Raw genomic sequence first — 21,441 nt, forward strand, 5'->3', positions numbered from 1 at the left:
GTGTAATGTCTCAAAATCTCCAACCTTCCCATTCACTGTGGATAAGTCTTCCAAGAGAACAGCAGTGCTGATGGGGTATGTTGTATAAATGTACAGTTGTACAGATGATGCGAGTTAAAGAGAATGGAACAAAGTTGAGACTCCAGAAAAGAGACATTAACATGAGCATATGACTGTTGAAATATGAAACTAGAAGGTAAGGTACAAGATTTTAGTTACGTTAGTATGGGCATGTCTATGTTTCTGGCTTATTAAGTAACTGAGCTGCTAGTTAAGTATAATTATGAATATAACAGAAGAAATAAGTTTAAGGAAAAAATATCAAGTTCAGTGTTTGATCATGGCAGATAAAGATATTCATGACCCATGGGATGGTCGATGGACTGTTTTTAATTATGCAATTGTAATTTTGAGCCTGAGACCCAGGATGTAAGATAAACATCAAAGCCCCAAGCTGAAGTCCTTGAAAAATTAGTAACTAGGATTATTTGCTAATGGAAATACACAAAGAATCGATTTCATCAGGAATACGTTGGCATTTATGTTCTCTCCAGCTCCATATTGCCGGTGGGGATAGAAAGGATGGTAAGCTATGAGTGGAATTCCTTAAGAGGAGAGGGGAGAACCAGAGCAGCCCATAAGGAAGGTAAAGATAAATGCAGCAGAGGAAATAAGTGGAGAAGGTGATAAGGGATAAATGGTCGAGACCCTAGTGTTATCTACGGGTGATAGGAAGATTTTAGATGTGTCCATTAGTTTTGATATAAGAGTTGTCATTGATCAGGACCACTAATGACAAGATGGTAAGAGACTGTGTAGACCAAACAGTCAGCAGAAATATGGAAGATACAGAGGACAGACATAGATTACTCAAAATCTGAACTCTATAAAGAAGAGCTAGAGCGTGGCTGCACACAACCATTTCATGGCTGGATGATGATGTAATGTTAGCATGGAGACTTTCTTTGTGAACCTTTGTTGAGAAGGAATAGGAACAAAACAAAACAAGAAGTCAAATCAGAAAATCTAGACTTGTGTTCTAGGCTCAGTCAGCCAGTCTTAAACTTGACCGATTGTTAAAACTCACACAAAAACCACAGAAATTAAAGTCACTCAGCTCTGCTCAAGACCACTGAAATCATAATCTTTGGTAGAAAGACAGGAGTACTTGGTGGTTTTGCAGTCTTTTGGCCTTCCTTCTTCCTACTGACTTCAGGAAGAGCTCATTAGTCTCCATCCCAACTGAGATGCTGAGGATCATTGATGACTTTAGGGGGAGGGGGAGTTTGTTTTCTTTAAATACATGGTCCTCAGATGGTCCACCAGGCTCCAGTGAATTGTCACCATGTATGAGTACATGGGTAGCTCAAATTGGTCTCGTTAGCTTAATAAAAATATAAACATATATTAAGTTGATAAAAATGAGTAAAGTGAAGGATCTGGGAGGAGTTAGCAGAAAGAGTAAGAATGAATGTGATCCGATTACATCTCTAAAATTCTCAAAGAGTTTCTGGGCTTCTTTTGTTTAATTTGGCAAACAGAAAAATGAAGGAGTAGATTTTAGTCGTCCCATAGCTTAACTCCCCCACATGACTCTGCAGACCTACTACTGACCCCTTGAGAATTAACCCCACTTTTGTATCAAGTGTTTCCTCTCCGTGGTAGCCACAGTAAGTTATTTTCTTCCTCAAATTTCCACAGTCCACCCTGGCTCAGGGCCCTTTTTGATTCTCTTTTTTTTTTCTAGGAAGTATCCCCAAGAACCAGTTATGCTGGGTTCTTTGTAGTTTTTATTTCATGCATAACATTTACTATGTCTCCTTATAATATTTAACATCAGCTATCGATTTGCTCATAACAAGTTTTGGTCTAAATTATTACTTGGATCCTCCATGCTGTGGTAGGAGAGAGCAAAGGAAAGCAAATCTGTTTGGTTTTCTTATTTGTTTGTTTTCTTTCCACAGAGATAATACTTTTGGGGCCAGGAGGTATCAGGTATTTAGTGGCTATTCTATTGATTTTGTACTTGTGACACTGGCCACATGTTGTCCTAGTTGACATTCTTGACCTCGGGGAGATGGGCTGAGGGGAGAATCAAAGATCTAACACTGCAGTTAAGCTCTATTTCTTCTTGCTGCAGGGTTGACTTTTCTTTTTGCCTCTTTCTTTCTTTTTCCTCTTCCCTCACTCTGTAGTCCTGGCACTGAATCATAACGAGGTAGAGAGCATTGAATGCTTGAGGTTATTTTTAGGTCATTTCTCCTGAAATTCATTGCAAGATCATAGACCTCTAATTTCCTGTGCAGGGCCGCGGAGGTCACGCAGGGAAACCAAGGATGATTCTTCATGTCTGTGTCGGTCTTACAACTTGGTTCCATCAACCCTGGAGTTCACTGTGTATTGGAATGCTCATCAAGATGCCAAGCTGCAAGCCAGTGCTCGTAGGTGTGAATAAAGCCCTTTCGCATTGGGAATTCTAACAGGAGGAGGATGAACTCGGTGTGTACTGCTCGGGACCTGAGCAGCTCGGAAAAGTTGATGACTTTGCTGCTGTAGCTGGTTGTTGTTTTCTTTCTTCAGACATGCTTTGTTTTGGTGGTTAGCTGTAGTCACCTAGAATTCATTTCCCCATTAGCACCCCAAAAAGACCAACCATATTAACATGCAGAGTGTGGGATTATAGATATTTTCTCTGTATAACAGGCCATGGATCATGATAAAAATAAGGATATAATATATCCTATCCCTATATGACTACCTTACATAATACCTTAAAAACATAGTATATTTTACCTAATAATTCTTGAAGAATTTCATATAACATTTTTTCTGTCAAAGGTTATTGAAACATTTTATTATAATTCAGTGAAGCTTCACCTATCATTCATGTATTGATCCAAATAGTCAACATACTCAAGACTCAGAAATCCCTTCTTGTCACTTGGAGACAAAGCAAACACAAGAAATCCTGAACCTGTGTGCTCTCTCTATGAAATGCTTCTATCTGTAGGTCCTTCCTGGGGGAAGTTGTGCTAAGTAGTCATATTGGTAGACCAGTCATGTTGGTCATGCTGTACCACAGGTATATCCCATTTACCCATTGGACCAAGAATGTGTACCTAGACCATCATGGAGTCTCATTCATGAAAAATAAAGGACCCTGGACCTGTGCTCATTGCTTGTCTGCATATGAGCTAATGCTAAAAAGAAGTAATTGGAACTAATTAGCAAAGGAGAAGCAGGAGCCTGTGGCCAAGAATAAGTTCAGTTGTCCCTGGCAGAATACTGAGAGGAAACAGGCTATGCTGAAAGGATTAGCCATAGCCCAGGGGATGGAGTTATGCCGGATCTCTTTATCACCTTGTGCGGTCATTTTATATCTTCCTTGAACATGGTTCCCTTAAGACTGTTTCTTTCACTGAAGTCACAGCTTAAGGTATGTTTGATGTCCTCCAGTCTTGGGCTCATAATTAAGATTTTTCTGATTTCTAACTGCCAGCCTGTTCTCTGATTTTGATGGATTCTGAATGCACTTTTGTTTTCGTCCTTGTGAACAAGAGAAGTCAAAGACAATGTAGTGTGCTTTGTTGGGAGAAGCTCAGTAGAAGGCAAGTTAAGTTTTCAGAGTGCTTTCCCAGCCCTGCAGCTGTTTCTAGCCACTACCAATGTTCCCACCGTTGGCAATGTCAGACCTGTTCTCCTATACACCTATGCTGTTGCTTACCTAATAGTTTATGCCACTAGTAGGGAAATACCAGAGAATGCCAGTTATAAAGTGTTTTATGAATGGCAGCCCACTCCCAGTAGGATCATAGTGTACAAAGTATCTCATGGCCCTGACCTTATTTTATGATCATGCTGTCTGCCTTGGGAGTCTCTATGAGCCAGGACTCCTTGTATCGGCCAATCATCACAGCACTTCAATAGGCACAGAAAGCCGATTGTGCTCTAAGAGAAGTCGCATGAAGAGTACCATGTTGGTTCCACTGTGGCAGAAGTGCCTTTCCACTCTTGCTATAGGTTCACTAGCAGGAGTCAGTTACAGCTGTAATGCTCAGGAATTTTAGGTCGGAGCAGGGAAAATACCTCATCTATGTTGCTGGCATATAAGAATCCCCAGGTCGAAGTCTGTCTTATGACCAGCTGCTATTCAAGGACTCTGCCCAGTAACAATCAGACCTGGAAGACCCAAGACAAAATGAGCTGAGTGGTGCGAATAGCGGGTAGCGATACAAGTCATCAGAATCTTAAGCCAAGCAGAAGGAGTTTAGCAAAGCTGGCCGGAAAGGCATGGATAGTGTACCGCACCTGGTAGGATGCTTTTCATATGCTTCCCGGGGGAACCAGAGTCAGTAACTGACTTCACAGGCCATTACTGTTTAGGACCCAAGAACTGAGACAGAACCAAACAGAGGCACTGGGCCCTGACTTCCATTTTCTGCTGGGCATCTGCTATGCGTTTGAATCAGCCCTTTTATTACAACAAATGACCTGCGTTTGGCAGAGTTACAAATTCCTTTTATGTATGACAAATGTGGTTTGTTGTTCCTTCTGAAGAAGCACAGTAGGAAAGACTCAAACCCGATTTGAAACCAGTGTAGTCGGACAACTAATGGGACATTGTGTCATCTTCCTGTGCCTTAACAAATGGCCTTGACTATGACTATTAAAAAATGTCTATGATTTTTCACTGGCTGATTTGGTTTGAATGAGTAAATTATTTTTATTTCATTGCATTAACTGCCAGAACATTGAATGAGCCGATAACTCCCTGGTGTTGCCGAGCTGCAGAGAACTATTATTTGGAATTGAATTTTTATTGATTTTTGTATGCTACAATGACTTTTCTAACATAGTAGCATGGAAAGAAAATGAGAAAAAACCAAATAGGGCATGGGGTAAGGAAGGGGAGGCTGTTGTGTCCTATGGCCCAGCCTAAGATATGCCACTTAGGGACAGGTGCTGCTGTCGCTGGAAGACTTACTTCTGATTGCATGATTTATAACCAAGCCATGCACCTGGCTTCCTCACCGTGTTCCTCCTCTCTACCCCAACTTTGTTCCTAGTCATCATGAGTGTTGTCGATATTCCACTGTAGGAATAAAAAGGGAAGCAGAGTGACAGGTAAAGTTATAGATATAGAAAACGCAGTAAACTGTATTGTATCGATGATGTCGTGCACGAGAGTTTACACACAGAGAGAGTGTATGTATGAATAAGACAGCGAATAAGTATATCGTTTCAATAACAATCTTGTATTTATCACGTATGCCCGTGTTCACTTTGTTCTCTTAACTCCTGAGAATGCTCTCAGGTGACCTGAGCTGAAATGAAACTTATAAATGACTCAATTCATCCTTTTATTAAACAAATATTCATCAAGAATTAGTATGTGCCATTCTGGGTACCAGGGTGTATTACCTTCCTTGTTGGGATGAAATGCCTGAAGATAGATATATTTTAGCTGTGGCAAAGGTGGTGAGGCTCAATTGTCTCTGGGGATCAAGCAGGAGAGAAAGACTTGAGCTATAACTCTTAAGCCCTCCCTTAAAGGTCCCACATCCTTTGCAGATAATGCCACCAGCTAGACACCAGGTGCTCAGAGACATGAGCCTGGGGGAGAGGATATCCTGTATTCAAACCAAAGCATAGAGACATGACAGTAAGTCAAACAGATGAAACGTTTGCCCCTACTCCCACAACTAAAATAAAATCGGAGTACTTAAATCACAGGTCACTGAGTTTTGGAGGTAATGTAATTAGCTTCTTTCTTCGGTAGATGTGTAGAGTGAACCTAGACACAATAACATGAGGCAGGGAACTCTGCTGCCCATAATCCTAACTCAGTATTCAGTACAGATGAGGGGTGGAGACTTTGAAAGTAGCAGGATCGTTTTATTCTGGCGTTCGCTGTTTGTGGGCATGAATGTATCTGAATAGCCCAGAAATTTTGCCAAATGTATATACAACCAGCGTAATCAGTGCACCAAGAGTCATTGAGAAGTAAAAATTTGGAATGCTGATTAATTTTCTTTTAGGGTTTATCCTATAACAAAGAGAGCAGTCTCAAACAATTTACTATTTTTACAGATTTTTTATGTTCTTCGAACACATCAAAATTATTTAATATTGCGTATCATATGTGATTTAACGTCCTCCGAGTAGAATAATATAATTGTTATCTGATACACAACTATGGCAAGATCAAAGGGTAGAAATCCAGTCATGCTTCACCCCTGTCAATAAATGCTGACAGAAGAAATGTCAGTTAGGAGAGTATCCCTCTGTGATTTGAGAGAGGTAGTAAAGGAAGGATGTTTAGAGATTAGAAATAAAGAAATGAGAAGATAGTGCTAAAAGGACGGTGATGATGAAGAAAACACGTTGGGAGGTAGGGAAGTGTGTGTGTGTGTTGTGTGTAGGGTGTGTGTGTGTGTGAATGATGTGGCGTGTGTGCATATATGTTGTGTTGTGTGTGTGTGTATCTGTGTGTGTTTATGCATGTATGGTGTGTGTGTGTGTGTGCATATCCACACATGTGTGAGCACAAGAATGCATGTGTGTGAAGTCAGACAATGATAGCAGATCATGCTCCCATTATGTCTTGAACCTCTCCTTTGAGGCAGGCTTTCCAGCTGAACCGGAACATGGCCAAATAGAACAGACAAGTTTGCTGTCTCTTCCTCCCTCTGTATCACGCTCACTGGGAGCATAAGCCCGTGCCACCATCCCTGACATTACTCATGGGTTCTGTAGCTCAGAACTCAGGTCCTTGCCCTCGCAAGGTCAAGCATGTGATGATTCAGATATCTCCCCACCCCTAGAAGACCATGCTTTAAATTAACGAAAATCAGAAACTAGAAATTCGGTCTGGGGTATATTATTTAAGATAGTGACATCTTCTACTTCAGCTTCAATAACTCTCCTCTAAACTTTCCTGCGGGCACTCAGCTAAGTTTTACTGCATAATGGGAGGGACTTCCTTTCCCTCTGTCTCTTGGCTCATAATTCTAGCTCTTAATTGGTTGTTTGCAGTCTGCCTTTACGGTGAAAGCGTGTAGAGTAGACAAGCCAGGTTGCTGTATGTCAAGACCCTTCACTGTTTGACAGGACCCAGCCCATGTCCAACAGTGAGGGGATAAAAGCAGCTATGGTACATTTTCTGAACACTGACATCATGCAGAGGAAAGGGCCCCTCAGAAAGAGTTTTAATTTTTACTTCTGTACTGTCTTATGGAATATGCCATATGGAATATTCTGTAACAAGTACATATTTGCAGGGTGATTTTTAATCATATAGGTATAAGTATATCTGTATGTATATCATATATATGACTATGACTAAATATATGCATGTATGTATATATTGTACATATATGTATATACATTGTACCTAAATGACATATATATATATATATATATATATATATATTGACATATACAGTACAGCTGAGTGGTGGGGAATCTGAAAGCAGTGAGATCCTTTTTAAATATATAAATACATACAGATGTGTGTGTGTGTGTGTTTGTGTGCTTGTGTGTGTGTGTGTGTGTGTGTGTGTGTGTGTGTGTGATTTAGGATTTTAATACTACATTATGTTATTTATCATTTCAGCCTATACAACTTAAATCTTAAATACTATGACTTTCTAGTCTTATATATCTGTACAGAATTATAAAATATATGGGTATATATGTATATATTTATATATATAAAACTAAACATATATGTGCATGTATTGTTAAATATTAGTATAAAATATTTAACAATATTTTAAATATATGTAAATGTATATATATATACATATATATGGTTGAGTTTTTTTATACTATATTATCTTGGTTAGCATTTCATTGTATGCAACTTAAACACCATGACTTTCCGGCCTTTCATTTTTGTATAGCAAATATTTGGATTGCTACCTGACGTTCAGAGAGGATTTGAGTCACTTGCAGACTAAATGCATTTTTTTCACATAGTTCTCCAATCATTTTCTTAGCTGTACTTATAGAATTATAGAGGTGTATCAATGAAACATTAAAATTACAGTGTTACTGAAATATCCACAGAAGATTCAATTCTCTTGTATATAGAAATCGATACTTGTGAGCATAGTCACAGATCTATAACCATCATCCAGAGCAATTTTGGGGTATTTTTATATTAGCTGATAGGACATTATTCATCTTTTTCTTCCACTCAACTTCAGCCCCAGCTGATTGCTAACCTATTTTCTCACTTTTTGGCATTACCACCCATTACGGACATTTCATATAAATGGATCATCCAATATGTAAACTTTGGTAAATGGCTATGCTCAATTAATATAAATTATGCATTCAAATTGTACCTATGTCATAGCATACATCAGTATTTCATATATTCCTTGATAGAATATATATTCCATGATAGACCATGTATTATGTATGTTTTTATCAGATGATTCTCATATAATTGGACCTGCAAAACAATTTGATTCATTTATAACTTCTTCTTCATATACACCTTGTGTTTTCTTCTAGCAATATTCAAGACTATCCAAGCCTGATTTCATTTTCAACCCCGAGAATTGCCATTTAAAACAAAGAATTAATAAAACTGGTTCACTTAACAGAGGAAAGAGAGATGTGGATACTTGCTATGTTAGCATTTCCATACTAACCCTTGGTATGCCGTTACTCATCTTAAGCCATTTGTATCTTTTCCATGGTAAAACGTTTCCAACCCTTTGTCATTTTATCTCACAGGATCTATAATTTCCATGGTGTTTCATGAGAGATTTTTAACACATTAAGGCCATTAGCTGCACAGTATTTCGTTTACAGTGTAAAACCAAAGGTTTAGCTTAAGAACCTGTTCTTAGGATTTTCTAGGTATTTTATTATGGATAGGGTTCCCTGTTAAAATGTTTTTATTACTATAGCATTTATTTTAGTATAGAGCAAGACATAGCTCTTTTCCTTTTTTTTCTTTAGAAGGCCAATGACTCATTTTAATATATTTCCCCCCTTAATTTATCATGTACTAAATTATACTTTTTATTTGAGTGTCTCTGAAAAATGTTCCAGTTTATAATTAATTTGTATCTGATTTATGGTAAAATCATTCCATATTAATCATTATAACTTTATCATAGGATGTAGTAATATATAAGACCTTAAAGCTTGTTATACAGCCAATGTGCTTGGCAAAGTTTTTAGGTATTAATATTAATCTTTATAAGATGTATGTAGCCAGGTATGATTGCACATGGTTTTAGTCTTTGATTTTGAGAGTCAGAGGCAGTTGGGTCTTTGTGAGTTCAAGGTCATCCTGGTTCACACAGAGATTTCCAGGCCAACCAAGTCAGCACAGTGAGACCTTGTCTTTAAAAATAAAAAAGTTCTAACTAGTAGGAATTAGTATCGTACTTACTGACGCAGAGAGTGAGGCAAAAAGAGTTTAAGATATTGATGGAGTAAAGGACCTCATAGTGTCATGTGTAAATGCAAATGCAATGGCTTGATTTCAACCACCAATGTATCCATAATACCTTATTTCAGTTTCTCCATTGACACTTCCTTTTGATGTCACAGAACTTGAATTAGAAACTCTCCAAGATGAACCTTGTTTCCCATCCTATTAGAGGAAGATTTGGTTTTCTCTATGCATTGTTCTCTCATACAAAACATCCCAACCGCAGCCTCCCTTCCTCCTCTCCTACCAGTTCCAGTCCTACCTTTGCTCTCTCCCAGATCCATTGCTTCTCCTGATCCAAAAATCAGGCCTCCTAAGGAGGTCAACCAAACTCAGTGTAACAAGGCACAATAATGCTAGACTTCAACCCTCATATCAAGGCTGGACAAGGTACCGCAGTAGGAGGGAAAAGGTCCCATGAACAGGAAAAAGAGTCAGAAATACCCCACAACCCATTGTTAGGGGTTCAACAAAAACCCCAAGCCAAACAAAACAGCATGTGTGCAGAGGACTGAGCACATTCCCATGTAGGCACCATGATTTGCTTCAGTCTCTGGGAACCTATCAGAACTCTGCTTAGTTGATTGTGTAGGCCTTGTATTCCTAGTGTCCCCAACCTCTCTGGGTCCTCTAATCCATTCTACCCCTCTTCTAGGGACATTCCATAGTTCTGTCTGGTGACTGAATGTGGGTCTCTTTATCAGCTCCCATCAGCTGCTGGAGGAAACCTCTCTGATGACCACTGGACAAGGCACCAGTCTTAGGATCATAGCAGAATAGCATGTTCACCTGACAATGACCTGACCTAACCTGAGGCCCACACCAGGAGAGGGGCTCCATGTCCAAAACTGTCTAGATGGTTAGGATCCAGAAGCTAGATGGTTTAGAGACCCAGGGTAGAATCAAGCATAAGGAATGACAGTTAATTTCAGTTGTACAGTTTGCCTATTTACTACAGCAGTTAATTTTGTGTGTGTGAAGATAGACTGCTTACTGTTAGACCTTATGTAGGTCCCTGGATATGCATATCTTTCCTAGATCTAGAAAGACTGCTGGTACTCAGATTGCTGGTTCAGAAACTAATGCGTTTGCACGCCCTGGGGTGAGAGTCATAGCTAGAAGAAGAGGCATTTGCCACCATGTCAAAGAGCTTATTTCTCTAATTTTTAGTGTGTTCAGTAGTGAGTTGGAATTTGTATGTGGGTCCCCTTTTTAAGATTCACAGATGCAGCCTACTTGGGAGGACCTATTAAGCACTAGGCTTAAGAGTGAATCAGAACTCTAAAGTCAGGGGTTTCTCTTTTGAAGTGATATCTGGGGGCTCGATCAGTATTGGGGATGGATTCAGCTCTGTAGACCTTCTCTGCCCTTCCCCTCATCATGCTCCTGCCCTTAGTCTTTTTATCTGCAACATGGGGAGTGATTATGTGCTGTTGGACTCTTCTAGTGATCCAAGTGTCAGTGGGATGGGGAAGTAAAATAGCTTGGTCCTCATTGGGTCCGATTCTCCCTTATGACATTTCCTAGATATCCCTTTAAATCCCTTGATTGTAGGAAACAAAAAGATCCCAAGTCAGTACTGGGAATTCCAATGGAGAAAAGAGGACATCGTTGTGGCTTTCTTTCTGTCTACTCATGTAGTTAGAATAAGGGTAACTAATGATTTATTACCGTTTTCATTTGTACTGGGCAAATAAAGCAGGCCATGCGCATAGTTGCATGTACAGGAAGTAGAATCATAAGAATGTATTGTCATGCCTCCTCTTACATGTTTGCATCTTACTTTGTTAAAAACACAGAGTATTTAGTGGGAGCAAAACTCAGACGATCATTTGCTAGCACTGAATAAGACTTTCCTTGGAAGATAAACTGACCTAGGGAGCTGGGAAGCAATGGGGAAGACGACACAGTAAACATGTCATCCAGATCACAGCTCTTCCCATCCCTTCTCTGGCACCTTGGCTAATTAACTCACTTTGATGCCAGTAGATGGGCTTTGATGTACTCTTGAGTAGTGAGGTCTTTCTTGAGAGAAACTTTTGGCTCAAAACTCTCTTGAGTAACAGCAGAACATGAACTGTGGGAGATTGTGCAGCAAAAAGAGTCTCCAACCCTAAACTTATTCCCTCCCTTGCTCCATGCTTTCTTTCTTACGGGTTTGTGAGTCCATCACACCGTGAGTCAGGAACTCTGACCCACTAGGGCAAGTTAAAGACCTTGGATAGAAGGAAGGTTTACAACTAAGCTCAAGGGACAGCAGAGCCCCCTGAACAGACAGATACTGGTGTCTCTGAGAGTGAATATGCCCATGGCCACGCTGGTTACTCATCGGGTGTTTTGTGACTTGCTAAAAGCAAGTTGAATGTATTTATACAATTTATAAAGATGTAACTGATTCTGGAGCTCTGCTCTTTTACAGAGGACATATTTCACGTTATTGTAAGCACTGAAGAAAATTAAATCAATAAATCTACAGCCTGTAATTTGAGATCCTCAATTTGAAGAAAAATACATTGTCAGGGAGGGAGGAGAAACATCCTTTTCATGGAGGAAGAATGGTAAACAGTCTGTCTTGGGTAGACTATCCTGAGCATCCGGGTGACAGCAAGAATTACCTTACTCAGGAAGATCATCAAAGGGTTGTCCTGACACCTCCCTAGGAGCCGAGGCCAGCTGCCTACCCCTTAAAATGGTACAGTAGAAAGCTATGCAAATGAAGCCGGCTCTCTCCCTGTAGAACTTCGCAGAGAAGTCTGGGCTGGTTGGCAGTCAGGCTAAGTGTCAGGAAGCAGAATGGATTTCCCCTCTCAGTGGCACTGATGCGTTGTGACCACTGGCAAGCCAATTAACCTCCACAAGTGTCACCTCTCTATGTGTAAAAGGTTAATAGTGCAGCTTGTTTGCAAAGTGCCCCGGAGCCCTGTGTGAAGGGCACTCCGCACATACCCAGCATGGCTGCCTGGCTAGAGGGCCTTGCATTCCTTAATTATCTATCTGGTTGGATACGTTATGGATTCTGTTGTGACTGGCTATGGCCCCTTCTCCCTGGTTCCAAATAAAAAGACTAATAGGTGATCTCACTCTATTACTGTCTTTTCCGGCTCCCCAGAGGGTTAAGAGAATGACAGAGGTTACAGATTAATAATGTATTCTTCAGTGAACAACAAAAAAATCATGTGCATCTCAACTTCATAATGGCTGCGGATGGTAATTTATTAGGCCAAGTATTTCATCAGATGCCAAGCAGATAATACTGACACACACTCATGAAATGATGAGGGATTTTTTTTCTTCCTTCATATCAATATAAAGTGTTAAGAACCATTTTGCTAAGGTATATTTCAGGTGCATTTATGAGTCTTGGAAAAGTAGTTCTGTGGAGTGTCAGAAAGTGACATATTTGTGTGTATCTAACTTTTGACGTGAAGCTCGCTGTTTTATTGAATTGGGGCCACACGGGAGTAATGCCAGTCCTGGCTCAATGCAGCATACACATATCTCGTGCTTCTTTGCAGATTTACGGAAAAACTTCGAGCAAGATCCACAAGGCAGGGAGGTTCCTATTGAAGGCATGATCGTATTGCACTGCCGCCCGCCAGAGGGAGTTCCAGCAGCAGAGGTAAGAAGGGCTCCACTTTCCCAAGCCAGGCCAGTTCTTAGTGAGACAAAAGCCCATGTGGCTAAGAGGGGAGAAAGAACATAGGCCTGGCGTTCTCGCTGTCTGGTTTCCCTTACAAGACATGATGAAGGAATTGTGGCGAGGAAAGCAGAGGATTAAACCTGCCTCTTGTCAACATTCTGATTCTTACACAATTTTGCTGGGCAGTCTGGATGGGCCATCCTTGACTCTGAGGATGGACGCTGGTGTCATGTAGGTGTCATCTGCCCTATGTTCTGTCAGATTCCCCAGTTTTGGATAGTGACTATGGGTCACTTCTGAGCATTAATAAACAACGCTGCATGAAAAGGTGCCTGCGGAAGGGGAGGGATGGCTTGCTTTGTTCATCCTTCACCGGCTCATAGACCAAGTGCCTTCTGGACATTTGGTATGTTACCATCTCTGCGCTGGCACTAGGATTATGGCATGTGGTGCAACCACTTTGTGGCATCTAGAATCTAGAGTCACATGGTTTTGGATTCCAGGTGTGTTCCCTAGAACCCCCCAGCATACATTGTGAAACTTTAAGTGTGACAAGTAGTGCCCTTTGAACACACAGGAGGCTTTCTGTATCCTTGGCCTACGCATTAAACATGGTCTGACCAGCTAGTGATATAAAGACTAGGACAAAGCCAGCAAGAGGATGCAAGCTATAGTTTAAGACTATTAAAAAATAGTTGTGTAGCATTATCCGGTGTTTAGCATTAACTGTTTCAGCCGTGGCTTTTCTCTGTGAACCTAGAAAACTAAAGGTCATTCAGTCAGAAGTAGAAAGGCTCCAAAGAAGAAAACAAAGAAAAAGTAAATCTGAAATATGTCATCTGTCTTTGCTAAAACATCATATGATTTGTAGTGGAAAAGAACAAAGGAAAGGAGGGCAATTAACACACACATGTATATATACATACAAACACATGCACACACTCATACATACACACAGATATATTCATGTATACATACATATATACATACACATACACAAACACACAGCATGTGTGCACATGTACATGCATATATATATAAATACATACAAGTACTTGCACACACTCATACATACACACAGATACATACATACATACAACATACACATACACAAATACACAGCATATGTGCACACGCGCGCACACACACACACACACACACACACACACACACACACACACACACACAGACTTGCCTATTTAGGCAGAAATCATGCTGCCTGGATTCTACTCAGGCTCAGATGGTTCACAGAATGAAAGAAGCAGATTTGAAAATTGAAGCGAGCACACCATGCATGATATGAAATAATTAGCAATGAAAACGCTTATTTTTAATTTTGTATTAAATGTAGAACAAAAAGATACTAATCTTCTGCCCCAGTCTCAAAGCATGTATCCTGTCCCCTAAGCAGGACCCTCCCATTCATGGGAGACTATGTCATCCTGCTTAGGCCCTCCTGTGTTCCCAGGGGTTGGCTTGACACATCGTCATTCTCTGCAGCCCCCTTGTCCACCTCTGGGAATCCTGCTTTACAAACAGTCCAGCATAGACACAGCCAGCCTCTGCAGACCCTCTCCACAAGATGTGAGCCACAGGTAGGAAGGAGGCTAATGTCTTCTGTTCACAATCTCCCTGCAGGATATAGCGCATGACAGAGTATATTGAGAAGTCTAGGAGTCGATTTTTACAGCTAGGGGAAAGCCTAATTATTTCCTTGGTACAGCCTTGGCCTTTGAGAAGCAGGAAAACCAATGTTCAGATCAATGACCTAACAGAGGCCTCATGGCTGTATACAGTCTCTCTTTCAAATCTTCTAGGGGTCTCTGAAGTGCTTGTGGGGAATGGGCACTGTCTGTCTGTGCCGGGCTTTCTGTTATCACTGTGGTTCTGTACCAACTGCATTGCAACCACACCTTCTTCCTCCTGCTCTCCCCGGTGAAACAGTCATGCTTCAGCCTTAGGTCCTTTGCATATGCTGAATTCAACAGAGGCTATCTCTGTTGTTCTCCCTTTATGCTTATTCACAATATCACCAGCTTGATGAAGCTCACTGTAGACACTTTGGAACATGTCTCCCCCCACATGTCTTAGCCTCCTTTGGGCCCCTTCCTTATCTCTTGTCACACATCTTATATTGGCCTTGCTTGCTTTCTGTTGTCTGATCAGTCTTTAATCTGTGTAAGGACAGATGTGTGAATGCTACCCTTCTCTCTATCACCAGAAAATGAAACGGTACTCTCTTGACTATTATTAAAAGAAAGGAAGGTAAGAATGGTACCAAGGTGTAGAGAAAATGGGTTCCTTGCATCCTGGTGGTAGGGAGGGAAATTTAGTCCAGTAACCAGAGAAACACTAGTGAGATTGCTCCAAAACAAAATACAAGACGAGTCTGTGACCCAGAATGTCACTGTGGGGCATAGATCCTCCTGCAGAGTACCTGCACCTCTACATTTACTGAACCTATAGTCAGTCACCAATGTCTGGAATCAGCCTGGGTATGTCAGCACATGAACAGGAAAAGGCATGGCTTATATAATATAACACCAATGTTAGTTAGCCTAATTAGTTAGTCAGAAAATGTCTTTCCATTTCCAACAGCACATCTGAGCCTCTATAACATACTGTCACATGAAATGAACAGGAATAGGATTACTACCTAGCATACGACCTTACTTTCCTACACAGAATATAAACTCACTGAACAGTAGCAATTATCAAGATTTTGTGGGCTGGCCAAAGGATACAGGATTTCATAAGAGAGGAATAGATCCAAGAGGTCAGTTATGTAACTTGGCTCCTGCAGTTAAGATGAGTAATTGTGTTCTTATAAGTGGATAATAATAACCCTAATTGTTCTCATAAGAACATGACAGATATGTAAGTGTGTGGATATATTAGCCTGGTTTAGCCATTCCATTGTAGATACACATTTCAAAACAACATGCTCACACACACACACACACACACACACACAAACACACACACACACTGTGCTGATTTATCTTATATCAGCTTGACACACAAACTAAAGTTATCTGAAAGGAGAGAACTTCAGTTGAGAAAATACCTCCCTAAGATCGGTTTGTAGGGAATTTTTAAATTAGTGATTGATGTGAGAGGGCCTTGTCCATGGTGTGTGATAGTGCCATTTCTGGGCTCATGAACCTGGATTCTTGTAGAATCCAAGCTGAGCAATCCATGAGGAGCAAGTCAGTAAGCAGCACCCCTCCATGGCCCCATCAGCTCCAGCTTCCAGGTTCCTGCCCTGCTTAAGTTCCCTCCTGACCTCCTTCAGTGATGAACAGTGTTATCAAGTGTAAACCAAATAAACCTTTTCCCCTGACAACTTGCATTTTGGTCAAGATATTTCATTGCAACAATAGAAACCCAAGCTAAGATACACAACACACACACACACACACACACACACACACACACACACACACACACACACACACTCTTACACTTTATTTGTTGAGCAAGAAGTTAATATATGGAGATGTTCAAATATTTACTAAATGTGAGTGAATGTAGCTCCCTGCCTCTGAGTATTGGAGTGTCTCTCAGACTTGTGGGGAGAAAGTCTCTAAGACTAGTGAGTAGATTTACTCTTTGTTTCCTTTTTGTTCAGTACTAGGTACTAACAAATGACTTGAACATTCCCCATCTATATTTGGAAGGTATAGATTAAATGAGGAAGACATCAAGGGAACCATGAGGTCCGTAATGAGATAAGGTAACAAACTTCAGCAGGCTGTGGGCGTGCACACACACATGCTCACACATCACATTCTTAGACAACTCAGTCTCTGATATTGTGCAGGCTTGATGGAGGATTCCAGTGCATCTGGCTGGTTTCTAAGAGCAACCAGCTTCCCAGTCTGGTCATATGCTTTAAAACATTGGACTTGCCTTGAGGTGCCAAAGGATACCCATCCATCTTCCTCACCTAACCTCGTGCACATTGGCTTGGTCCATTTTCTCCCTTCATTTGTTGCTGATGGTGCTTTTCCACTGTAAGCCAAATGAGCAGAGCGGGGCTGTTCAATGTGAGTGAAAATAAATATTTGATTGAGTGAAATAAAGAGGAATATGTAACTTCTTGTCCATTTGAAAATAGACCTTCCCAACCTTCACTGTCACTGTTTCAGGATATGACAAAGGGGGAGAGCTTCTTGCCGTAATTCATTTCCCAAAGTACCATAACACAGAAATTTTAAAGTGGCAAACATGTGTACTTTTCTCTCATAGTTCTAGAGATAGGAGCTGGAGTTCCATCTGTTGGCAGGTCACTTTCTCCTGGGGATGCTACAAGGAATGTGTCCTCGGCTTATCTGCTGACTCCCATTGTTTTCAAACAGTCCTTGTTGGTTGTTGTTTTGCTTGCTTGCTGCTTTGTCTTGTTTTTTTGGCTTGTGAACACATCACTTCAGTCTCTGCCTTTGCTTACACGGGACCTCCTTTCTGTATTAATGGGGATCTAAATACTCCTGTGTCTATAAAAACATCACCCAGTGGGTTACTTTCTATCCCCATCCAATATAGCCTTACGTTAATTTTATGCATCACAAACATTTGCGAAGACTCAACTTCCAAATAAAGAGAGGAATGGAATCATTATTCAGCCCAGTAGGCTCACCACTTTCTGTTTGAATCATATATGGTTTATAAAGTATATTTCAGAGTTAAGCCAGCTCAGACTACAGGTCAAGCAGTTGAAACTGGAGGATGATAACAGATACATTGTGGACTAGACCTTGGGCTTTTTGTTTGTTTTTTGTATCTTTTTTTTTAATTCTTTAACTATACTTTTTTATTACTAAGGAAATTCACAATCAAAGTAAAAATTTCAAACAAGATCATTTGCAGATGGAAACCACAGTAACAGCATTTTGTATATTAGTCAAGGAAGTTTCTGTGAGCAGACCAGCATAACACTAGCTGCTGCTGCTGCTGCTGCTGCTGCTTCTCCCCCCCCCCTTCCCTCCTCCCACCTCCTACCTCCTTCCTTCTTCTCTAGACCTTGGTTTTTGATTGGAGGTGGCTATGGGGAAATTTTTGCCACATTGTAGGTAAGTGAACTGCTGCCCAGACAAAGTCATTATTTCTAGCATCACCTCGATGCAGGGAGGCATCCCTCTTGACTGATCATGGAATGCCCATTGAACTGCAGGATTCTGAGCATGAGCAGGCATGGCTCTTGGACTTGTAGCACAGACTGACATTATCGTCTTCTGTGTCTGTATTCTTCCTTGGAAAGAAGGGAGAGTGGAAAAAGAAAGACTAGGAAAGGAAAAGGAAAAGTGACTGTGTCTATACATGTCTCGTGTAGTCTCTCACAATGAACATCTCTATCACTGTTGAGTGGACCTCAGATTGGAGACTGTACTTATTGACTATATAATGAAGAGATGGTCCTACGGTGGCTAACTCTATAGTATGACAGTAGCTGTGTACTTTATTTGGAAATTGGACAGTCACCTGATTGTCACTGCAAAATATTGTCATAGTTTTTGTTTTTCAGTCAGTGTTCTATTCCTGTGAAGAGACATTATAACAACAACTGTTACAAATATTTAACATATTTAGTTGTGGCTTCCTTAGTCTCAGAGGTTTAAATTTATTGTCATGGTGTCGGCAAGCATGGTGGTATTTAGACAGACATGATGCTAGAGAGGTAGCTGAGAGTTCAGAGGCTCTGGGCTTGGAATGGGCTTTTCAAAACCTCAAATCCCACCCCCAGTGACACACTTCCTGCCAGCAAGGCCACACCTCCTAGTCCATTTAAATATTACTGTTCCCCAGTGACCAGGTATCCACATCTGTGAGCTAAGGAGCCATTCTTACTCAAACTACTGCCATGTCTACCCACAGCAGGATATGTTCTCGCCTGTACCACCCCTTGGTTCCTGTCCTGACCTTGCTGAAGGGCATGTGATATCTTTTCCAAAGGGAAATATGGTGTCAGGAACACTGGTATACCACCTGGATTTTTACCACAGTAGATTGGGCAGTCTCTGACTGGATGTTCTGCAAGTCACTTTAGGGACATTGCTATGTCTTGCTTGCCGAAGGCATATAATTAATACAATCACCTTTCTCTTTAAGGTATCTTGGCAATCAACTCATTAGATGAAAATATGTGACTTGCATAAGAATAAAAAGCCACCATTTATAGGGCAACTACTTGTACAATATATTTAAACCGCAGAAAAGATGAAGAATTACTAGAAAAGTACAGGATTTTCAAAATTGTCATACCGTAACTGGGTCAGATCTTTTAGATTACTAGTCAAGGCCTGACACTAATGTGAAAGTTCAGAGCTAAGCTGTCCTTTCTGTAGTTATTTTTTCTAATGACTTTATCTTTTATTGAGATGTTCTTTATCTACATCCAAATATTATTCCCTTTCCCAGTTTCCCCTCCAGAAATCCCCATCCCATCTCCCTTTCCCCTACTTCTATGAGGGTGTTCCACACCCACCCCCTCCCTACCACCATCTGCCCTGGTATTCCTCTATACTGGGGCATCCAACCTTCAAAGGACCAAGGGCCTCTCCTCCCCTTGATGCCCAACAAGGCCATCCTCTGCTACATATGTGGTTGGAGCCATGGGTCCCTTCCATGTGTACTCTTTGATTAGTGGTTTAATCCTGGGGATCTCTGGGGGCTCTGGTTGGTTGATATTGTTGTTTTCCTGTGGGGTTGTAAAACCCCTTTAGTTCCTTTCAGTCCTTTCTCTAACTCCTCTATGGAGAACCCCATTCTCAGTCCAATGGTTGGTTGAGAGCATCCTCCTCAGTATTTGTCAGGCTCTGGCAGAGCCTCTCAGGAGACAGCTGTATCAGGCTCCTGTCAGCATGCACTTCTTGGCATCCGCAGTAGTGTCTGTTTGGTGACTATATGTGGATGGATCCCCAGGAGGGGCAGTCTCCGGATGGCCTTTCTTTTATTCTCTGCTCCACACTTTGTCTCCATATATCTTCTTGTGAGTGTTTTGTTTCCCCTTCTATGAAGGACTGAAGCCAAACTTTGGTCTTCCATCTTCTTGAGCTTCATATTGTCTTTGAATTGTATCTTGAGTATTCTGAGCTTTTGGGCTAATATCCACTTATCAGTGAGTGCATATCATGTGTGGGTGTTTGTTGTTGTTTTGTTGTTGTTGTTGTTGTTGTTGTTGTTGTTGTTGTTATTGCTGTTGTTATCGGGTTACCTCACTCAGGATGGTATTTTCTAGTTCCATCCATTCGCTGAAATTTTTCATGAAGTCATTGTTTTTAATAGCTGTAAATGTACCACATTTTCTGTATCCATTCCTCTGTTGAAGGACATCTGCGTTCTTTCTACCTTCTGGCTATTATAAGACTGCTATAGTGGAGCATGTGTCCTTGTTATATGTTGGAGCATCTTTTGGGTATAGGCCCAGGAGTGGTATTACTGAGTCCTCAGGTAGTACTATGTCCAGTTTTCTGAGGAACCTCCAGACTGATTTTCAGAGTGATTGTACCAGCTTGCAATCCCACCAACAATGAAGGAGTGTTCCTCTTTCTCCATATCCTTGCCAGCGTCTGCTGTTACCTGAGTTTTTGATCTTAGCTATTCTGACTGGTGTGAGGTAGAATCTCAGGGTTGTTTTGGTTTGCCTTTCCCTGATCACTAAGGTTGTTAAACATTTCTTTAGTTGTTTCTCAGCCATTTGCTATTCCTCAGTTGAAAATTCTTTGTTTAGCTCTGTACCTCAATTTTAATAAGGTATTTGATTCTCTGGAGTCTAACTTTCTGAGTTCTTTGTAAACATTGGATACTAGCCCTCTATTGGATATAGGGTTGGTAAAGATCTTTTCTCAATCTGTTGGTTGCCATTTTGTCCTATTGACAGTGTCCTTTCTTACAGAAGCTTTGTAATTTTATGAGGTCCCATTTGTCGATTCTTGATCTTAGAGCATAAGCCATTGGTGTTCTGTTCAGGAAATTTTCCTCTGTGTGCATATGTTTGAGGCTCTTCCCTACTTTCTCTTCTATTAGTTTCAGTGTATCTAGGTTTATGTGGGGGTCCTTGATTCACTTGGACTTGAGCTTTGTACTAGGCAATAAGAATGGATTGATTTGCATTCTTTTACATGCTGACCACCAGTTGAACCAGCACCATTTGTTGAAAATGCTATCTTTTCTCCTCTGGATGGTTTTAGCTTCTTTGTGAAAGATCAAGTAGGCTTCATCCCAGGGATACAGAAATGGTTCAATATATGGAAATCCATCAGTATAATCCACTATATAAGCAAACTCAAAGAAAAAAAACACATGATCATCTCATTAGATGCTGAGAAATCATTTGAGAAAATTC

At 40.8% G+C, this 21,441-nt stretch overlaps 2 protein-coding genes across 7 annotated transcripts in view; both read left to right on the plus strand.

The window, feature by feature from the left end:
- Nucleotides 1–21,441, plus strand: part of Erich1 (glutamate-rich 1) — a gene marked incomplete at its 5' end in the record, with an annotated part of 52,793,804 nt that overhangs the window by 40,410,062 nt on the left and 12,362,301 nt on the right.
- Nucleotides 1–21,441, plus strand: part of Unc5d (unc-5 netrin receptor D) — a 546,654-nt gene that overhangs the window by 328,072 nt on the left and 197,141 nt on the right. For all 7 annotated transcript variants that reach the window (XM_087588379.1, XM_087588380.1, XM_087588381.1 and 4 more), the window contains exon 4: nucleotides 12,973–13,076. In XM_087588379.1, coding sequence (XP_087444505.1) covers nucleotides 12,973–13,076 — 104 coding nt within the window. The remainder of the gene's footprint in view (nucleotides 1–12,972; nucleotides 13,077–21,441) is intronic.

This window comes from Rattus norvegicus, chromosome 16, assembly GCF_021556685.1.
Source record: "Rattus norvegicus strain SHRSP/BbbUtx chromosome 16, alternate assembly SHRSP_T2T, whole genome shotgun sequence".
Lineage (NCBI taxonomy): Eukaryota > Metazoa > Chordata > Mammalia > Rodentia > Muridae > Rattus > Rattus norvegicus.